General features: G+C 39.4%; 2 protein-coding genes across 3 annotated transcripts in view; one reads left to right on the top strand and one right to left on the bottom strand.

Moving 5' to 3' along the window:
- Window positions 1-1,762: 1,762 nt before the first annotated feature.
- Window positions 1,763-12,840, top strand: LOC130905318 (proteinase-activated receptor 3). The gene is made up of 2 exons (XM_057818606.1): window positions 1,763-1,888; window positions 4,740-12,840. The coding sequence occupies exons 1-2, from the start codon at window positions 1,825-1,827 to the stop codon at window positions 5,801-5,803; spliced, it is 1,128 nt and encodes a 375-aa protein (XP_057674589.1). The 5' UTR covers window positions 1,763-1,824; the 3' UTR covers window positions 5,804-12,840.
- Window positions 12,841-17,147: 4,307 nt separating this feature from the next.
- Window positions 17,148-22,293, bottom strand: part of LOC130905309 (synaptic vesicle glycoprotein 2C-like) — an 87,517-nt gene continuing 82,371 nt past the window's right edge. For both annotated transcript variants that reach the window (XM_057818584.1, XM_057818583.1), the window contains 2 exons: window positions 19,284-19,443; window positions 17,148-19,185 (listed from right to left, as the gene is read on the bottom strand). In XM_057818584.1, coding sequence (XP_057674567.1) covers window positions 19,002-19,185; window positions 19,284-19,443 — 344 coding nt within the window. In that variant the 3' untranslated portion in view covers window positions 17,148-19,001. The remainder of the gene's footprint in view (window positions 19,186-19,283; window positions 19,444-22,293) is intronic.

The raw sequence follows: 22,293 nt of genomic DNA, 5'->3' as shown, positions 1-22,293 counted from the left end.
GATCTCACCTCGTGGGGCATCACTGATCATGAGGAAGGTGAGGGATCAGCCCAGAACTACACGGCAGGACTTGGTCAATGACCTGAAGAGAGCTGGAACCACAGTCTCGAAGAAAACCATCGGAAACACATTACGCCGTCATGGGTTAAAATCCTACAGCGCACGCAAGGTCCCGCTGCTGAAGCCAGTGCATGTCCAGACACGTCTGAAGTTTGCCACTGACCATCTGGATGATCCAGAGGAGCAATGGGAGAAGGTCATGTGGTCGGATGAGACCAAAATGGAACTTTTTGGTCTAAACTCGGCTCGTCGTGTTTGGAGGAAAAAGAAGGATGAGTACAACCGCAAGAACACCATCCCAACCGTGAAACATGGAGGAGGAAACATCATTTTTTGGGGCTGCTTCTCTGCCAAGGGTACAGGACGACTGCACCGTATTGAGGGGAGGATGGATGGGGCTATGTATCGCCAGATTTTGGCTGACAACCTCCTTCCTTCAGTGAGAGCCCTGAAGATGGGTCGTGGCTGGGTCTTCCAGCATGACAACGACCCAAAGCACACAGCCAAGGCAACTAAAGAGTGGCTCCGTAAGAAGCATCTTAAGGTCCTGGAGTGGCCTAGCCAGTCACCAGATCTGAACCCGATAGAAAATCTATGGAGGGAGCTGAAAGTCTGTGTTGCTCGGCAGCAGCCCTGAAACCTGAAGGCTCTGGAGAAGATCTGCATGGAGGAGTGGGCAAAAATCTCAGCTGCAGTGTGTGCAAACCTTGTCAAGGACTACAGGAAACGTTTGGTATCTGTAATAGCAAAGAAAGGTTTCTGTACCAAATATTAAGTTCGATTTTTGTGATGTATCAAATACTTATTTCATGCAATTAAATGCAAATTTATTATTTAAAAATCATACAACGTGATTTTCTGATTTTTTGTATTAGATTCCGTCCCTCACAGTTGAAGAGAACTTATGATACAAATTACAGACCTCTACATGGCTTGCAAGTGAGAAAACCAGCAAAATCGGCAGTGTATCAAATACTTGTTCTCCCCACTGTATACGCACTTACAGGTGATTTACATAATACTGGGTTCCCCACCACACATTGCTGAATTGTGTATGCTCCACCCCACCTAATCACGTCTGTCCTCCTTCTCCTCGGTTATCAGGCATGCTACTTTGTGTCCACGTGTAATTAATAATTAGCTAACGTTAGCACCACTATGTTCAAAGGTTGCATAGGCATGTAATAATGTATTTCTTGTTGTTTGTTCTTCTCCTCTTCTGTCTGCTTCCTTCCTTTCGTTCCCCACCGTAACACCTTCCTGTTTGCGGCTTTCTCCTAATAAATCAAACATAATAAAAAACTACAATGAGAGCATATCAAACTCCTATGTGAAACATTAAACCTGTTTTGAGTATAACGACACTAAGATTCTTATTCTCCGTGTCTCAGCAGCTGAAAACATGCGAGACAAAAAATGACGAAAGGTCCGGAAATTTAGCAGCTCGTTGAGACAAGTTTATCACTGCTCAGCAGATATTTCCTCTGCACGTAGTTATGATCTCACATTAAGGGATCATATTTCCAGGTCAAATTAGAGATATGGAATATGGCAAGTCCACATTAGGATAAAAACAAGGGAATCCCTTGGCTGCCACCTTTGAACATCATAAAAAAAAGTTGATGCCATAAGGATCATAAACAGGCTACATGAGGGTTAGACAGCCAACCCACAATGACGTTGTTTTTTTTTTCCCCCTCATGGTAGAGGGAAGCGTAAAAGACGGCGAGAGTTACTGCATACGGGTCAAAGGCGCGCAAGAACATGGGGAAATTTTTATTTTTGTTGGTTCTAATGCTCTGTTTGAGTGGCACGTTCCAGAAGAAAGGTAAGAAATAACATTGAGTGTTATAAATTTTTTTTATGGATTAAGTAATATGCTTGTTTCACTTTTGACCCTTGTGTTGACTCAAGGAAAAGGCTTTGTCCCGGGTGTGTCTTGCACAATCCAAATCTTTTTCTATTGTGTTTTTACAGCTGAACTTCCTAGAACACTTTGTACATTACTTCACATGTGCTTTTTATTTAAAGTTGGATTCGGTCAGGTTTTAAAATTCTTTTTAAATGATGGTTTTTGAAAATTTTGAGACAAAAATATGTTTTGTGTCATCATGTGCTTATACACTATGAGGTCTCCAGTAGGAGTTGACATTTTTTTTTAACACTGACGCTTTTGAAATTGACTTTTTGTTCATTATATGACAATATTTTGCTGAATAACTCTGAATTTGGAAAGCTCTGAATACAGACTTTAACTGGTTTTCTGCAAGCCCACTTGTATGTATAGTATTATAGTATAAAGCAGGGGTGTCTGAGTCAGGTCCTTGAGAGCCCCTATCCAGCTTGTTTTCCATGTCCCCCTCTTCCAACACACCTGAATCAAATACTGTAATCAGGGCTTCTGCAGAGCTTGCTGATGAGTCGATTATTTGATTCAGGTGTGTTAAAGGAGGGAGACATGGAAAACAATCTGGACTTGGACAACCCTGGTATAAAGTATTTGTTGTGGTAGTTAGTAAAAGAAGGAAATGTGTTAGTCTTATTAAAAACTCACATTGAATATGATAGCCATTTTTAAAATTCATTTAGAATTCATTTTTTTCCCCCCAATTTTTGCAATTTTTAAAAATATTCACGTTTTTTAACTCTAAATCTACGCAGTTTTTATACTTATTTTTCTTAATATAGCTGTATTCTTCTTATATATGTCCAAAAATTGATTTAGCTCTTATAAATGTAACGTTTTTGCTAATATTACTGTAATTTTTCCTTTTTTTGTAGTTATTGTGTTTTGACCCTATATTTGATGTAATTTTAATTAATCTTTAATTTATTATTTATTTAAATATGATGTTTTTCCCTATTTTGTTTTTACTATCTATGGAGTGTTTGTGAAACCTAATATTTAAGTCGTGTTTAAAATTTTAATTTAAAATTTTTGTGTTTTTCCTAATATTGTCATGGCTAAGATAGCTATCCGTCACAGAGGAGCGGCATGGAGGACCCAAACCATAGGCGGAGTTTGACTTTTGGGGCAGGGGGGCACAACATGTTGATGACCCGGAAACGCAGTGTCAGCAATAAAATTAAGTTACAAGAATATTTATAACAAGAAGTTGAAAATGAGCGTTTTTTTGTTTGCCATCATTCTTGAGGGGAGTTCTAAATCAGGCTGCTAGGACAGCTAAACTTTTCGCCAAGATCATCATTCACTGAATATGGTACGCCCGCCAGTGTCATGCCAATGTAGTTACTCCCGTCAACTCGCGTTACTCCCCCCAAATTGTATCCCATGGGCGGAGCCACTGCGCTACACTGATTTGCTTGATTTCCGTGTTTTGGTGATGTAGTTACAGTATATCTATGAGGTTTTAAAACATGGCCCGTTCATCAAAAAAACAAAACAAAACAAAACTTTATTTTTCCGGTCTTATAACGTAACATACGTACTGAACGTAAAAATAAAAAGCAATGCTTTACTGTTTTACTGGAGGATGACCTATAACTGGACTACTGTAATTGAAGTCCTGTATTGAGTTTACCCAGTTTAATAAACGTCATTGTCCAAAATACATAACTGTGGTTCTTTTCTGGCTTCAATTAATTGTTTAAGTTGACATAACTCATAATTAATGTGTGTATGTGCGCTCCCGCGGCCAGGGAATTCAATTTTTAATGGGGGTAACTACATTGGCAAGACCTTGGTGGTGGCTCTGTTGTACAATTAGTGTCTTTAGTGGTGCAAATTGAAACTCTGCTCACCATGTTGGCGGTGCTCTCCGGTGTTTCATGGTTCACATTTTCAATCCTTGGTTCTTGCTCAGTAGTTGTTGTCGCTTTTGAAAGCTTAGGTTTGAAAAAAATACGTATATCCATCTTGCCTCTTCGGTCCTCGGGTGGTTTTGGCTAAGCAAAACAAATGACCGTCTCAGGTGCTAGTCACATGATCTGTTAGAAATTTTTTTTTGACCCATTATGAAAATATATTTTTTTGTTCATTTTTGTCATTTTAATGCTATACAACCTTAATAGACAATATTTTACCGGAAAACTCTTAATTTTAAAATCATGCATAGGAAAGTCAATTACATGCAATGACACTTTACGGCCACGGGGGGGAGGGGGGCTGCCCTCCCCTTAAGCTCCGCGTACGACCCAATCACAGGGAAAACGACAAAAAGAGGCAAGGCAGGTGGTGGTGAACTCAATAACGATTTAATAATAAACGAAAGTCCAAAAAGGCAAATTGCAAACCAAATTCAAGGAGAACAAAAGACTGGGAATCAAACTTACTTCAGGAAGAAACAACATGAGGGGTTGGGTACATGGAAACACATGAACTCGACAGACCTGGGGATAGACACATGGGTTGACACTAAATTGACAATGACACTACCAGAAAACACAGCACCTGGGGAACTTAAATACAGACATGGGTTAACGAGACAATGAGACACAGGTGGTCGATACAAGAAGCAGCGGATTGGTCAAGATACAAGGGGTAGGCCGGCCCATAACAGGTGAAATTAATGGATAATCACATGACAAGACACACTAGGGCACAAACCTAACCCAACTTAACTCAAGGCATGACACTATTATTGAATGATCATTGATTTTTTTTTTTTTTTGGTATTGGTAATTTGTTCCGTAATATTTTGGCTTGGTTTTTGTGGCAGGTAAAAAGAAATCAGGCATTCAAGAGCGGAAGAACACATCTGCGATTATTTACCCCAGAACCTTCAAAGGACGACTACTAGCGCAGACCCGCTTGCTCTCTCTGAACGGGACGCCCCTTCCAATGTACTCGCCTCCCAAACTCCAGTTGCTAGGCAACAGCACTGCGAGATACCTAGACGGCTTGCTGAGCACCAAAATCCTCCCCGGCGTCTACATGCTGGTGGTGGCCGTTGGGTTCCCCGCCAACGTGGCCATTCTGAGCTTGCTGGCCTGCAAAGTGCGCAAGGTGTCGTCGGCCATCCTCTATAGCAGCCTAGCCGCTTCCAACATCCTCCTGCTGGGTTCCCTATTTTTCAAGGCGCACTACCATCTCCATGACAACCACTGGGCGCTGGGAGAAGTGGCCTGCCGGGTCGTCACGGCGTGTTTCTATGGCAACCTTTACTGCTCCGCGCACACGCTGGCCTGCATCAGCATCCAGCGCTACCTAGCCGTGGTGCACCCCTTTGCGTACAAGCGTCTCCCCAAGCGCGTCTTCGCCGCCTGGATGGCCGCGGCCGTGTGGGGGGTATTCGCCGCCGCCGCCCTCCCCCAGCTGATGGTGCGGCAGAGCTTTCATATCCCCGAGCTGGGCCGCATCACCTGCCACGACGTGCTGCCGCTGGATCTCGGCTCCCACGTTTTTTTTCTCCACTACAACCTCGTCCTGGCGCTGGCAGGACTCCTGGGCCCGCTGGTCGTGACTGTCCTATGCTACATTCGAATCATGTGCGACCTACAGCAATCGCATCTGGACTGGACCGTCTACATGAAGGCCAGCTCACTAGTATTTGCCATCTTCCTGCTGTGCTTCACGCCCCCCGGGGTGGTGCAATTCCTTCATCACGTGCAGCTTTTCGTGAACGGCACCGAGGGTTCGTACGTGGTCTTCAACGTGGCCGTGTGTCTGTGTTACCTGCACGCCTGCTTGGACCCCTTCCTCTTTTTGCTCATGTCCAAATCTACTCGAGCCAGTTTGTACTACATAACCTTTAAGCCAAGAACAATCAGCACCTCCTCCTAAAATAAATTGCCCTTATTTTGTTGGCATTATATGATCCGATCAAAATATTCTGACTAGAGTTGCACTAATACCATTTTTTAGCTACTGATACCGATTCCGAAACCTGGTGTAGGTACACAAACTGTTCGGCAGGCCTGCGTGTCAGATTATTCGCGCTATATGATTGGCTGAGGAGTTATAATGCGTTCCTTTGAATGTATCTGACCACCTGAGCACATCTTGTACATGCTAATACATGTTTTTATTACAGTGGTGCCTTTACTTATGCAATTAATTGGTTCTAGAATTAGTATCGTAAACTTAAAATTCCCAAAGTAGAGATGCGTTTTCCATGTAAAGGCCTTAATCCGTTCCAAGCAAGGGGTGCGGGGCCGATGAATAGGGGGCCTATCTCCGTCAAAGCTGATCGAGTGGAAACACAGACAAAGAGCCTTATACTTTGAAAGTTCTTGTAAATAAATGCTTAAATCCCTGAATCCTTTATAGATATGGACGTAAAGCAGTCTCGATTCTTAGTTAAAAGCAAAAAAACGGGCAGTTAGCACTTATTTTACGTAAATATGTCGAATGTGTTGCTAGTCTTTGAGCCACTGTGGCGCCACCTTATCACCACAAAGAGCTTTTTACGTTGAAATTTTTGGGAATAAATGCTTAAATCCCTGAATTCCTGATAGATATGGACGTAAAACAGTCTCGATTCTTGGTTAAAAGCAAAAAAACGGGCAGTTAGCATTTATTTTACGTAAATATTGCGTATTACGATGCCAATGTCGTAGCGGTTAATTTCGCCCATTTATTTTTTTTCACATTTCAAAATGCATACGTGGTACGAAAAATATATTAATTACCTTGAATTCCCGAACAAATCACTCCTGAGACAATCCTGCCTGTTTGTATGCGGTACAGCTTTCGTACTTTTTCAACCTAAATCGGGCGTTTGAGAATAACTGCGACCGACTTGACCGACTGAAGCGGAGTGTAGGACGGCCCCTTACTTGAAGGCGTGGCGCAGTGTGGCAGGAATGTGACCTGTCAATACCATTATGAAGTCTATGCTTGCACATTTCCCATAAATGATGAAGAAATCAAGCAATAAAAACATGTATTAGCATGCAGCTACAAGATGAGTTCGGGTGGTCGGACGTAAAAGTTAGCGACGCATTTTTAATTAGGCACTCCCATAGCAAAAATTTGCAACTCATCTGTTGTTTAATCTTGTCTCAGTGTCTTGCTAGCTTGCTTAGATGAATTCATCAGGAGGGAGAAATTAACTCACAACCTCTGGGTTAGGGAACGACTTCTCTACCACTGAGCCACATACGGATGCATTGTACTCAATGTGACGTGGCACATCAATGGAAAGCAACTTTAGAAAGAGCGTGTAGCAGCGATGAAGCAAATTAAATTAAATTTTGCTTCATTTAATAATTTATATATTTCTTTGATACTTCAAAAAAAAAAAAAAACTTACAAATCACAGACATGTTGCCTGTGAGCCAGTAGTTTAGCGAGACAGGGTCAGCCAGCGTGTTGCGTGTTTTGATTACGTCATTAAACAAGAGGACAGAGATTCTTCACACTGCAGTGTATCACAAACGTGAGTACAACCCTCGCATTTCTGCAGATATTTATATCTTTTAATGGGATAACACTGACAAAATGACACTTTGACACAATGAAAAGTAGTCTGTGCTGTATTATAGAGTTCATTTATTTTCCCCTCAAAATATAGCCATTAATATCGAAACCCCTGGCAACAAAAGTGAGTTCACCGCATGGGCACTACGTACATCCCTTAATGTCCAAATTGAGTACTGCTTGTCATTTTCCCTCCAAAATGTCATGTGACTTGTTGGTGGTGGTGGTGGTGGGGGGGTAATTCCCACCACCATGCTTGACTGTAGGCATGACACACTTATCTTTGTACTGCTCACCTGGTCGCCGCCACACATGCTTGAGACCATCGGAGCCAAACAAATTAATCTTCGTCTCATCAGACCATAGGGCGTGGTTCCAGTAATCCATGTGCTTTGTTGACATGTCTTCAGCAAACTGTTTGCTGGCTTTCTTGTGTACAGTCTTCAGAACAGGCTTCCTCCTGGGGTGACAGCCATGCACACCAATTTGATGTAGAGTACGGCGTATGGTCTGAGAACTAACAGGCTGACCCCTCCACTTGGGTTGTTCCGATCATGTTTTTTTTCTCCCGATCCGATCCCGATCATTTTAATTTGAGTATTTGCCGATCCCGATATTTCCCGATCCGATTGCTTTTTTTTCGCTCCCGATTGAATTCCAATCATTTCCGATAATTTTTCCCAATCATATACATTCTGGCAATGCATTAAGAAAAAAATGAATAAAACTCGGACGAATATATACCTTCCACCAACAGTACATAAGTACTATATGTTTATTATGACAATAAATCCTCAAGATGGCATTTACATTATTAACATTCTTTCTGTGAGAGGGATCCACGGATAGAAAGACTTGTAATTCTTAAAGGATAAATGTGACTTTGTATATTGTGACTAAATATTGCCATCTAGGTTATTTGTTGAGCTTTCAGTAAATGATACTGTAGCCATTTAACGTCTGCCCAAATGCATGATGGGAAGTGCAACCATGACTGTGCGTCGTGGTACCAATTGATATATCTTCTCTGCGTTGGGAAATATCATAGGGTGTTAAGAAAAAGATCAACTACCACCTTTCTTCCCCACATTGCTTCCCACGATTATTCTAATCGTTGGGAGAGGGATTGTAAGGCTTTAGCCAATTAAAAAAAGGCTCCAAAGACTGCCAAAATTCACTCTACTCATTTTACGCTGCCTTTTAGCTCTATATACTGTATGGGTAAAACGGCGCCATTATAGATTGAAAGCGACAATGCGTGAGTGGGCCGTGCAGCGCATGCGTTAATTGTGTTAAATATTGTAATGTGATAAATGTAAAAAAATATTAATTCTAGCCGTTAACGCGATAAATGTAATAACCCTACCTTAAGCTTAAACTAAAGACTCTGGAAGAATGTAACACATTATGTCTGTAACGTTAAATACAATTAGAAAACGATTTAATTATAAAAAAATATATATTTTAAAAAAAGGCATGTCTGATATTTTTTTGCCGATTCGGATACTTTGAAAATGACGTGATCGGACCAGGGATCGGGACATCTCTACCCCCCACTACTTCGATCTCTGCAGCAACGCTGACAGCACTCCTGTAACGAGTCACATAACATTTTGGAGGGAAAATGACAAGCAGTACTCAATTTGGACATTTAGGGATGTATGTAGTTCCCATGCGGTGTACTCACTTTTGCTGCCAGGTGTTTAGATATTAATGACTATATTTTGAGTTATTTTGGGTGGAAAATAAATGAACTCTATTATATAAGCTGCACACAGACTACTTTTCATTGTCTCAAAGTGTCATTTTGTCAGTGTTGTCCCGTGAAAAGATATACCGTTATCTAATTATTTGACCGATGATATTATTTTTCAGATTTTGGCACGAAATTAATTAAGATGTGATTGGACATGTCAGAGCAGACACTACTCCTTCTTAGAAGGAAAGAATCTCTAGAACCCATAATGAGCAATTGCAGACGGGAAGGAGATCAAATTGAGAAATATTTGTAACTGACGCAATATAGGGTTGCTTGGCAAGCTTTGAGGCAAGTTTAAGAAATAAATTTTTGCTCATTCATATCTTTCACTGAGACGTCACTGAGATCGTGAGTCCAGCACAAGATCTCATAGTTGTCTCTTGGTGAGCTCTGAAAGGAGACAGCTGTGAGATATTATTGAGAAATCATGCCAGCTAGTAGAACTATTGTCAATACCTTCTCATGTAATGCTCACTGTGAGGCTTACTACTCATGAGACAAATTTGAGAAAACCTAGAAAACCAAATGAGACATGAACAAGATTTCATCTTCAATTTTGCTTTGCCATGGGCTTTTACATCATGTAACCTGGATAGTGTGACACTCAGTTTGTGCAGCCAAACAGTTTGCGTGCCTACACCGGCTGTGTGGTATCGGCCAATGCCGATACCGTACCGATTTTGAAAAAATATCTACATTTTTTCATGTGAGATTACTGTATAATCACTTGAATGTAAAGTAATTGCTATGATGGCTGCTTCACCCATCGACGGCGCTAGTCTCCCATTTCAAATGGATTGGATATCTACATGGGATAAACTGGATTCAAATTTCAATCATCGTCAATATTTTTGCACATTGTAGTTAATTTTTACCATCTTACGTCACCATATGAGAGTATTTTGACTAAATCCTTACATAACTGGAAAATACCAAATACAAACTTTTTATTTATGCAGTATTTAAAAAAACAATAATTGTACATGGAGCCCTAATAAAGTTATGAGTCGATAAGATTTTGTGGTCACTTGCCACAAAATAACAGTTTACTTTAGACTCACATTAGGAAACATTCTCGTGCACACTATGTATGTAAAGTATGTATGAGCGGGACCCTCATACAAATACATACACATGAACTCTACATAAAGAGACATAAAGAAGTCATTTTAAATCCTTTATTTTGTTTGTTTGTTTGTTTACTGTTGGCTTTGCTTACTTCGTTGTGTCATTAGCAGTGTTTCTTTTTTTACAAGTTCATACAAATAATATATACAAGCTATAGAAGCAAATTTACTATAAAATGTTTTTAGAGCATTTGTTGCAAAGTGGATAAAAGGGGCTGTTTTTTGTGTGATTGCTATTTTTGCCATGTAGGGTTGTTGTCAATATGTTAGCTTCACACAAATGTAGCTCATCCCTCTCAGGGAAGAGGCATTTTCCGGTTTCCTGTGACAGGAAGCAGCGAGACACGCCCGCAATCACAAATTCCCAAGGCGGCAGGCAGGACTGGGAGAAAAAGCAGTTATGTAGTCCACTTATATAACTTGACTCTTTTTAAATAAAGTATATTTTATATGCACTTGATTTGTGACATCTGTTTTCTAAGCAGCTGTTTGTTTTGTGGGTGATTTGTGTTGTTGTTGCTAATTTATTGAACTTGACAAATAGTGACTCATACAAATACAGTCAGGATAAAAAGTCAACACACTTCAGGTCGAATTTTTTGTGAAATGAAGTAAAGAAAAAAATCTACACACCCTAAGTCAAATGCTTTGTGGAATGAAGTTCTCCCACTTAGAAATCATGGAGGAGTCTGAAATTTTCATCGTAGGTGATGGTCCACTGTGAGAGAGATCATCTAAACCGGGGGTCGGCAACCCGTGTTTTGAGAGCTGCATGCGGCTCTTTAGCGCTGCCCTAGTGGCTCCCTGGAGAATTTTCAAAAATGTTTGAAAATGGAAAAAAAATTTTGTTTTGAGAAGGACAAAAATGACACATTCTTAACGTTTTCCAATGCTGTAAAAACGTGTAGAATAAGTATTAAATTTCAACATTTCCGTCAAAAAAGATTTGCGTCATAGCCTGCGACACACGTTTCTATCAGCAGGGCGGGATACCAGGCAGGTGGCTATTGCAAACAAACAGGGAGCCGAGTACCCAGTTGGGAGTGAGAGAAAAAGTGCAATTCAATTACTTCAGAAAAACTTAGAGGAGCGACAAAAAAGATTTAAGAAGTGGATTGCATCGCCAAACTCCACTACTGCTGCATGTTTGGTTGCAACTCGGGAGATAATAAAGCGTGGAAAACTGTTCACAAATGGTGAGTACATAAAGGAGACATTCATCAACATATCAGAAGACTATTTGCAGACTTCAAAAACAAAACCGAGATAATAAAGTAAATCAAAGACGTGCCCAGATGAGGGGCATGTTATGCACGTTTCATTTTGTTGTTTTTCCAAACCTCAAAATAAAAAAGACATCAAAAATCGGATTTCTTTTTTTGCATTTCTGCAATTTCATAAAAGCAATGAAATAATTCATTTATATTGTAATGAAGTTAAACTTGAGGTGGCAGCATACAAAAGAGTAGTCACGTGGTGCGTTGGATGTACTGCAGCAAAAATCAACATTAAATCATGAAGGCTCATTATGTATTTTTAGCTGACTTAGTCATTTTTATAGTAGGCTAATATAGCTAATACAGATACATACAGTATGTGTTGACTTCATTAATAGGCTTATTTGAGGCTGTTCATTTTTTGCGGCTCCAGACATTTTTGTTTTTTTGGTCCAATATGGCTCTTTCAGCATTTTGGGTTGCCGACCCCTGATCTTAATAGAAAAATCCAGAAATCACAATGCATGACTTTTAAATAATTCATTTGTGTGATACAGCTGCAAATAAGTATTTGAACACCTGTCTATCAGCTAAAATTCTGAACCTGAAAGACCTGTTGGTCCACCTATTAAAATTCCACCTCCACTTCATGTATTACCTGAATCAGATGCACTTGTTTGAGGTCGATGGCAGCATAAAGATACCTGTCCACCCCATACAATCAGTAAGACTCAAAGTTGTAACATGGTCAAGACCAAAGAGCTGTCCAAAGACACCAGAGACAAAATTGTTCACCTCCACAAGAATGGATATGGCTACAGAGCAATTGCCAAGCAGCTTGGTGAAAAAAAAGTCCACTGTTGGAGCAATCATTAGAAAATGGAAGAAACTAAATATGCCAGTCAATCTCAATTGGAGTGGAGCCCCATGTAACATATCACCTCGTGGGGTCTCAATGATCCAAAGGAAGGTGAGGAATCAGCCCAGAACTACCTGACAGGAGTTAGTCAATGACCTGAAAACCACTGTTTCCACGGTTACTGTTGGTAATACACAAGACGTCATGGTTTGAAATCATACATGGCATGAAAGGTTCCCCTGCTTAAATCAGCACATGTCAAGGCCCGTCCTAAGTTTGCTTAGGACCATTTGGATGATGCAGAGGAGTCATGGGAGCAAGTTTTGTGGTCAGATGAGAGTAAAATAGAACTTTTTGGTCATAATTCCACTAACCGTGTTTGGAGGAAGAAGAATGATGAGTACTATCTCAAGAACACCATCCCTACTGTGAAGCATGGAGGTGTTTTTCTGGAACAAAATCCTTCCTTCTGTCAGAGCAGTGAAGATGGGTCGTCCCTGAGTCTTCCAACATGACAATGACCCGAAGCACACAGCCAGGAACCAAGGAGTGGCTCTGTAAGAAGCATAACAAGGTTCTAGCATGGCCTAGCTGCTTTCCAGACCTAAAACTGTGGAGGGAGTTCAAACTCCGTGTTTTTCAGTGACAGCCTAGAGAAACCTGACTGATGGATGGGCCAAGATCCCTCCTGCAGTGTGTGCAAACCTGGTGAAAAACTACAAGAAACGTTTGACCTCTGTAATTTCAAACAAAGGCTACTGTACCAAATATTAACATTAATTTTCTGATTTTAGAGCACTTCCGGGTGAGTAACTTTGACTTTGGGTCACTTCTTGTTCATTTTGGGACAATTCCAGGCAGCTTCTTGTTGAGTCCAGTTCATTGCTTGTTAAATTTGGGGCATTTCCAGGTCAGTCAGTCAGTTTAGGGCACTTCCTGTTGATCTTGGCGCACTTCCGAGTGACGAACGGTTGATTTTGAGTTAATCCTGTTGATTCAAGGACAATTCTGTGTGAGTTCCTGTCATTTCCTGGTGACCTTGGGGCAACTCATACCAATTCCTGTTGATTGTTTGTCAACTCCTGTAGGTTTTGGTACCACTCAGAGTCCGAATTGAAACGGAAGTGAACTGGGATTATTTTTGTGAGTTCTAAATTTGCTCTAAAATGTTTGTCAATCTGACCAATCAAAACAGTTTAAATTCTTAACTGTTAGAAACAGTTAACGAACATATTTTCGCAGGTCGCGAGTCAAGGTCACTAAAATCTTGTGCATAAAACACTTATATTGTTCAAAGGCTGACATCAGTAAAATGTTTATCAAAAACATTTTACACAGAATATAGTCTAGGCCACTTATATTTTTTGTGAGTCCAAAATAGTTAAAAGTTGGAACGGTTCAAATCAGTTCAAAACAGTTTTTTTGTGGGTCTCAGTCAGGGCAAGATCACCAAAAATCCATATCAAATACATTTTTGTATATCCCATGTCCAGGTCACCACGATCTTTTGTGAGTCCAAAACAGTTAGAAAATAAGAATGGTTCAAACCAGTGCAAAGGTTTTTTTGTGGGTCCCAGGTCAAGATCACCAAAAACTTTAATCAAAAACATCTCTGTGTATCCCAGGTCTAGTTGAGCAAATGTTTTCCGTGGGTCAAACTTTGAAAATGTGAGTTGTACGAGGAATGTAAATGTGTTTTTGTTAATATGCCATTGGAAATGAATGAAAATATTTTTGTCACCTTCTTCTGAAGTTGTACATATTTTGAGCAAAAAAGCCAGGCAATAAAAACAGTTGAAAAATAGGAATGGTTCAAATCAGTGCAAAACTGTTTTTTTTTTTTTTTTGTGGGTCCCAGGTCTAGATGAGCAAAACCTTTTATCAAAAACATTTCTGTGTATCCCAGGTCTAGTTAACCAACATTTTTCCGTGGGTCAATATTTGAAAATATGAGTTATACGAGCAATGTAAATGTGTTTTTGTTAATATGCCATTGGAAATGAATGGAAATATTTTTTGGTCAAATTCTTCTGGAGTCGTACATATTTTGAGCAAAAAAGCCAGTCTATATGCCTTATGTGTGCTTTGTCTCAATCACCGTCAGGAAACACGAATGAATTAAACTTGTCAGTTGTCAAGGCTTGTCAACAGCACCACCTGGTGGTGAATTAAAAACAAGAAAACGCTGTTCCGTTCAAATGAGACATTTTATGCAGACACCAGAGTGATCCATATTCACACGGCATTCACCGCATATACTTTTTCTTATTAAAATAAGTCATCCAGACGCACGGGTTAGAACATCTCTGCAAAAAAAAAAAACGACATTGACATTGAAGAGGGACGTCGAGGAAGAAAATTACAGACAACAATAAAGGACATTTTGCCAACAAACATGCAGGCTATGACAATTGGAAACAGGAATGTTTCATCAAAATGATCACATATCATCAAGCTGGATTTCGATTGCGGGGTATTTTAGAAGCTAGGAAAAAAAATAATGAAAGTTTGACAACTTTAGCTAGTTTGTTTTGAATCAGAGTTCACATTAAGGGATAGAAATGAGTAGGAAAAAATTACAAAAGATTTAACTCAATGTTTTTTTCTGGTTTGAGAGTTAACATAAATAGAAGCTAAAACTATGCATTTAATGCAAAAATATAGTCTTTATTGCTAAAAATTAGGTAGGCTTGTCAAATGTGTAGACCCACAAAAAGTGGGTTATCCATACATAGGCAAACTCCTCAGAGAATTTGTACCAAATTTCAGTGATGCCTTGAGATACGCGTGACTTGATTTACTGTATATCTGTGTTTTTTATTTTTGTTTACTGATTTTGCCATTTCTTTTGGAGAAGGTTGTAATGGATGAATGGCTGGAGATTTGAGATACGAGCATTCTGACTGGTCATTACGACATGGTAAAGGAATGAGTAAACCATTTTATAGGGTATTTTACTCATTGGCTTCCATTGACAACACTAGACGTCCAATGCATTTTGAGTGGGAGGGGCACGCAATGAGTACGGAAAACTATGAAATCATCAACACTAGAGTGTTACTTGGGGCCATGTATTTCTGTTTTTATTCATTTTAATTTCAGTAATTAACTTTTCATTAATGTTGTATTCATTTGTTCATGTATTCATAATTATTAATATATAAATATAATCACGATAATGATTAAAAAACAATAATATAATATTTCTAATATATATTTTTAAGACTATTAATATAATATAAAATAAATAAGCATTTTTTAAATGCCCCACCAAAAAGTCACTTTGACATCTAGCACTGTCAATGGCAGTGAAAGATGAACATTCGCAGCCAGTCTTACCGTTGAAATGAATTGGACGTTCATCGTTGTAATTAGCAAGCACTGAGGTAAATACTACAACTCTGACATTTAAAAAAAGAAAAAAAATCAAATTTAGAATGTTATTGGGGGCCATAATAAGAATGTACCGTAATTTTCGGACCATAAGCTGCTACTTTTTCCTTCATTTTGAATTCTCCGGCTTATAGTCCAGTGTGGCTTATTTGTTGATTTGTTTGGCTTAATAGGCAACACGTGCCTCTTAGCATGCATTGCAGTGCTACAGATGTAAATAACAATCAAAATTCATGTTCTGTGCTAATTATTTATTCAGTAAATGTTCCAGTTGTTTCATTGATTGCTTGTTATGGTATTTGGTAACACTTTATTTGACAGCGGCATCACAAGACTGTCATAAGACGGTCATATTTATGACTTGACACTATCGTGGGCTGTACTGACTGCTTATGACAGATGTCATTAAGTGTCAGCCGGCAATTTATGTTACTAACTCTATTTATATCCAGTTTGGATCTTTTACATCCATTAAAAAACGGGACACTGTACCAGATAACGCTAAATGACATCTGTTATAAGCATTCATTAATGCTCATGACAGTGTCACGTCATAGCTATGATTGTCTAATGACAGTCTTATGGTGCCACTGTCAAATAAAGTGTTACCAAATACCATAATTAGCAATTAATGAAACAACTGGAACAGTAACTGAATAAATAATTAGCACAGAACGTGAAGTTTCATTGTTATTTACATCTGTAGCACTGCAATGCATGCTAGGAGGCATGTTGGACAACAACATTGTTGACAGTAGGTGGCAGAAGAGGTTGACTGTCTCCCCCAAGGGAGCAGTGATGGCCAAATGAAGCTTCTTGAAGCAATGAAGCTTTGGACCCAATTGGTTCAAAGCTTCATGGTGGTTCATTTGGTCTTATGACAGTCGTATGATGCCGCTGTCAAATAAAGCATTACCTGTTAATATCTTTTGGTGTAAATATCCCATAATACAGTGAGGACAGCTACGGCTTATCGTCCAGTACGGCTTATCTATGAACAAATACCGTTTTCGTGTCACATTTGGTGGGTGGCGGCTTATAGGTGTGCCTTATAGTGCGAAAATTACAGTATTTGTATGTATTAACATTTTTTAATTTCCAATTGTATCTATTCTTTAAAAATACTGTATTGAAAAATACTATTTTTTTATAATACGATAATGATTCATAATCAACGATATTATAATTCTAAGTGAGACTTGGCACGAACACATGTGGACACCGCATTTTGGGTCATGTAGGCCATATGTAGTCCAAATATTCAGGCCTAAAAAAAAAAAAAAAATTCAACCAGTAGACTGCCAGACCTCCGTATGCATATTTTGTCCAAATATTCAGGCCTAAAAAAATGTATTCAACCTATAGGCCTAAATATTTGGCCTACATATGGCCTACATGACCCAAAATGTGAGGTCTTTATGGGTTAAGTTAAAAATGTTCAAGTTCTAAAAATAAGGTTAAACTCTTATCTCAAGGCACCACTGTAAAGCAAGCAGTAGGTTGAACCAATAATTAAAATTTGAAGTCATCACAGCAATTCATGGAGACAACGGGATGGATTTTAAAGATAAAACCACATCACTGCATGCATCCAACTGGTGTTGAAGCAAGTTTGGCGTGAAATAGATTCAACAAAGCAGCAAAGCCTCCCAATTTACAGGAGCGAAAGAGAACAGAAAGTAAAAAGAGAGGCACCACATTGGAGAAAAAGGCCTTTGAGCTTTTTTTTTTTTTTTTTTTTTTTTTTTAGGACAGGAAAGAGACACAATCGGGGAAGCGACGCCAAGAGCAAAGGGTCTTTGTACACGATGCACACAAGGAAAAGCGCACGGCTGGTAAAAAGCAGAAAATGTAAACTTTTTTTTTAATGTCATGATAAAAATTAGCCTTGCAAGCAAGATGGTACTTCCTGATTCATTGATTTATCATGCAGTACCGTCTTGCAACCTTCAACTGTCCACCCACTTCCCTGGTTATCTGATTTTCTAGCCAATCAGGAGAAAAAGGCGGGACCAGGAAGCAACTACCTGCTGGAATACAATGACGGAGTGCAAAGCTATTGAATTTCCGAAGTTTTTCCGGAAATACACTTCATTTCCTCATTGAAAGAACGCCACGAAAGCTTCTTTTGAAGCGAAGCGATATTTTTTGCTCTTCCGTGAACCAATGCGTCATGCTTCATGTGGATTGGTCACCTTCTGATGGCGAGAAGGTGTGTGACAATATATCGAAAAGGTAATATGCTCCCACTAAGGACCGATATATCATTGTAAAAAGGTGTCACTGTTTAAAAAAAATAAAAAGGAACCAACATGTTGCTACCAAAATCTTCCATTAGAATAGTGTCTATGTTAGCCCAATGGCTGCCATTGACGGCGCGAGACATCCAATCCATTTTGAACGGATTGGACATCTAGCTCCGTCAATGGCGCCGAAACCAGAGCATGTCTTGTGGGCATTTACAGGTCACTTCCTGTTAATTTTATGGCATTTACAGGTTACTTCCTGTTGATTTTAAATAATTTCCAATTCATTTAGAGACATCCTTGAGTCAGTACCTTTTCGGTTACCCAAAATCAACAGGATGTGACCTGTAAATTCCCCAAAATCGACAGGAAGTGACCGAAAAGCAACAGGAAATGACGTGAAATGCCCCAAAATGACCTCATTGCCTGGCATTGGCTGCCACTGACTGACATAGACGTCCAATCTGTTTGAAGGGGGAAGGTTGTTCATGTTTCAGTGCCATAGACACCACTAGACGTCCAGTCTAGTTTAACTGGGAGGGGGCGCATGAACTGGACGTCCAGCGCCATCAAGAGAGAGCCAGTGAGTTAACTTATTTGGCCCAGAAAAAACTAGTCCGGCTCACATTAGATCTAAAAAATGAGTTTGACGCTTCTGAATTACACAACAAAAAATTACATTAAAAAATACACAGAAAATATCACACTAACGTCTCGTAACAGAATAAAAATAAATAAACTATGTAAGAAAATAATTCATGTCGTTGGCATATGCCTCTCAGCGAGCATCAAAAAGCAGCTTTATCACCTGCGCTCATCTCTAGTCAGTTTAGATGTGTAAACTCGTGTTTTTATCGACTTACTTAAAATGTGAGAGAAGCAACTTTGACGTTTCCCTTTGTATGTGCATGGAATGGAGAGTGGCACAAGCCAAGGTAGACAAAGGAACCGAGGCGTGTTTACATGAGAACGTTGGCGCGCGTGTCGGGCAGCCGCAGGCCCACCAGTCCGCCGCAGACCAGCACGCATGACGCCAGCAGGATGGGGATAGCCTTGGTGATGCCCACCAGGGAGCCAAATATCAGGTTGCCCAGCACAGCTGCCAGCTTGCACAGGGCGTTGCAGAAACCAAAGCCTGTGCCTCTGCACACACAAAAAATAAAGTCCTCTGTGTAAGGATTAAAAATTCACATTTTTCAGATAGAAAAGATGATAAAAATGTAGATTTTGAGAATCATCACCTCCTGTCAGTGGGGTACAGCTCTGTGGTGACCACATCCAGGGAGTTCCAAGCAGAGATGCTCAGGCCGTTGTAGAGGCATAGCATGAAGATCATCATGGATTCGCTGGTGCCGAACCACAGGAAGAAGCAGCTGATGCCCGACAGCACCATGGAGCCCCCTAAAGATGTTGCAAAGACAAACGACTGGTCTAGACACGCACACTTATTACTAGACTTCGAAAAAGTTGAAGTCATTTCAATAGCATTACTCCAATATAAGACACAATAGCATGCAAGGGCGTAGGTTTGCACAGGGACGGTAGGGATGAAACGCTATCAACTTTTCAGGATGCTCAAATTGTCCCCACCAACTTAAGCAACCTTATTTGCGTTATATAAGGTCATTTATATTCTCTTCCCATATGTTTTGTTGTAATTGACTAGGGATGGGCAATACCAGTGATTTTGGATTCGATCCGATACCAAGTAATACCAAGGCCAAATATTGCGATCCTGATCCGATACCGGAAGTTGATATTTTATATATATTATATATACACACAACCCTGCAGAGTTCTCAGCCATTCTGATGATATCTAATGTACAACTACAGCAAGCACTCAAAAACGATTAAAAGTCTCTTTGTGTCAAATATGCATTGCAATGAAAAAACTGCTGCTTTTAATAACTAGCAAAGCAGTTTCACTACAAACTCACAAACCAATCCATTATCAACAAAATCTGATTGGTCAGTCTCACTCATTAACCATGACCCTTAAATTCATATGCACAAAACATTTCCCTGCTACACGTTGTATTTGATCAAATTTTAATCTACCCAAGTTAATATTTTTCATCTAATTAAAGAACGAATTAATAGTAGCATGTTACCGCCCTCTAATGGTTGATCATTAAAAACAAATCCAATAAACAAGTCACTTGCCGTTTTTGAATTTTATTCTACTAACACAATTTTCATACAGATTTTAAAATAATTGAAATAGACCTTTAACAAGATAAAAATAAATAGCAACAAAACATAAGAAATCAAGCATTTAATTGTTTGAAACGAAACAATATGGAAAAATATATTTCACAGAAAAATATTAAACAAAATAAATACTAAACATAAATTAACAAGAAATAATAATAAATGAATAAGAAATAATAATAAGGTCAAGTAAAGCATGAGGTCAGTAAGTTTCCTTGAGAATCTTGAAGTCTGCAGCAGGATAGTTTAAATCTCTAAATATTTAACAAACCATTCACTTAACACTTTTATTAAAGTCCCTATACCTTTTTTTTTTTTTTTTTGTGGAATAAGATAAAATATGATTTTTATATTTTTGAGTTTGGACAGGAAAATAACAATTCCCAATTTCTGTGAGCCTGAGGGAAAAGTAGTACAAAAAGTGTGCACAAAAATATACCCAAAAAATAGACAAAGAAAATATATTAATTCCAAATATCGATACTTCTGCTTGGGGATCGATACCTAAAACTCAACGGGCTGGATCGAATAATCGATATTTTGGTATCGATCCGCCCATCCCTATATTTGACCCCACCATTATTAAGTGAATTATTTTCATTAGGTTCAGACTTACACGTACCTCTTTTCACTTGCCAAATGCGTCAGTGCATTTTTTCCTTGTCCTAAACGCACATTTGATTGACTGATGACTTGAACCCCCCCCCCCAAACACACACACACCCAACAACATACACACACACATTAGAGATCAGTGATATTAGGGATATTAGAAGTTTTTTTCAGCCAGCAGCAGCCACTGTAAGACTTGTAAAAAATAGTCAATGTTGTGACAGTGGGGAACACACCACTAATTTTGCTACTGAAAGTCCGAGTTAGCATAACTTTAAACTATGTGAACTTGCTAACCTGCAAAACTCGAGTAGGAAGCTACTTACAAAGAAGTGGCTTCCTGTATGGGTTTTCTACTGTTAACATTCATTACACTGTGACAAATGTAGTGAACCCAGGTTTACCCCCATCTCCCGAATTTTACCTTTTATTTTATTTATGTGGTCTTAAAGCAGCCCACAGGTGCTTTCATTTTTTTGTTCAGTTTGGCTGTGCTGGTGGACAAAAGCAGTAGTGTTTTATCTGAAGGACGGCTTCATTTTTATTTATTTTTGTCATTCTCCGACAGAGAACTTTTTTCAGTAATGTTTAATTTTTTTATCTAGACAATGTTGAGTGGTGTTAAGACAAATGTTTATTTTTTTGCAGTCCTGGATAGTTAAAGTGATCCTCTAACTTAAATACATGTAGGCTCTAATAAACCACAATTGTTCTCTTGTACTAAAATATGTTGTTAGAAACACATAAAATGTTAAATCAATGGCAATATTTTATAATATTTAGTCCATATTTTGACCGTTAGTTGGCGCCATGGTTTGCGGGCTCGCAGTGATGACGTCATTGGTATCTTGCGTGTTCAACAATTGCTTATTGCTGCCTAAACTCGCAAAGTAAAATGCCACGATGTGCTGCTTTTGGATGCAATTTCCAGTCAAATGGAAACAAGGGGAGTGAAGTGAGTGGTCAAGGTGGAATTATTATTTTTAGTAAATAAATGTGCATAAGTGGAAGCTTCTCCCCCTTTTTGGTCCCTGTATGCGCGTATCCTACCCACCACGCGTTACAACTGGCGCCCGAACATTTTTCCTGGATCCGCAGTCAAGTAAGGGATCCGTCTATTTTCTAGATCCGACGGTCCCACCGCGTCTGCAATATTGGTTTCGGATCTGTCCATTTTTTTTATTCGTCGGTCCCACAGCGGCTTTTCGGATCAGTCTATTTTGTGGAATCGACGGCCTGATTGCGCCTGCGGCAGTGACATAGGATCGGTCTAATTCCTGGATCTTCGAGTGAGTAAAAAACGCGGATTTGGATTACTATTGCTATCTTTTATGTTGACTATTCTTCGTGGGAGTTTTCCCCAAATCATACTAAATAATTAAAGCACTATGGCACGCTACAGTGACGACAGTGACTCTGACATGGA

The sequence above is a fragment of the Corythoichthys intestinalis genome, chromosome 17, assembly GCF_030265065.1.
Source record: "Corythoichthys intestinalis isolate RoL2023-P3 chromosome 17, ASM3026506v1, whole genome shotgun sequence".
Classification (NCBI taxonomy): domain Eukaryota; kingdom Metazoa; phylum Chordata; class Actinopteri; order Syngnathiformes; family Syngnathidae; genus Corythoichthys; species Corythoichthys intestinalis.
The sequence above is the reverse complement of the archived record's forward strand: the minus strand, read 5'-3'. Positions and strand labels throughout refer to the sequence as shown.

Bases quoted from the DNA above. Each gene is read 5' to 3' on its own strand.
- LOC130905318 (XM_057818606.1), top strand. From the start codon at position 1,825: ATGGGGAAATTTTTATTTTTGTTGGTTCTAATGCTCTGTTTGAGTGGC. The intron at 1,889-4,739 runs GTAAGAAATAAC...TTTTTGTGGCAG, and splicing joins TGGCACGTTCCAGAAGAAAG to GTAAAAAGAAATCAGGCATT.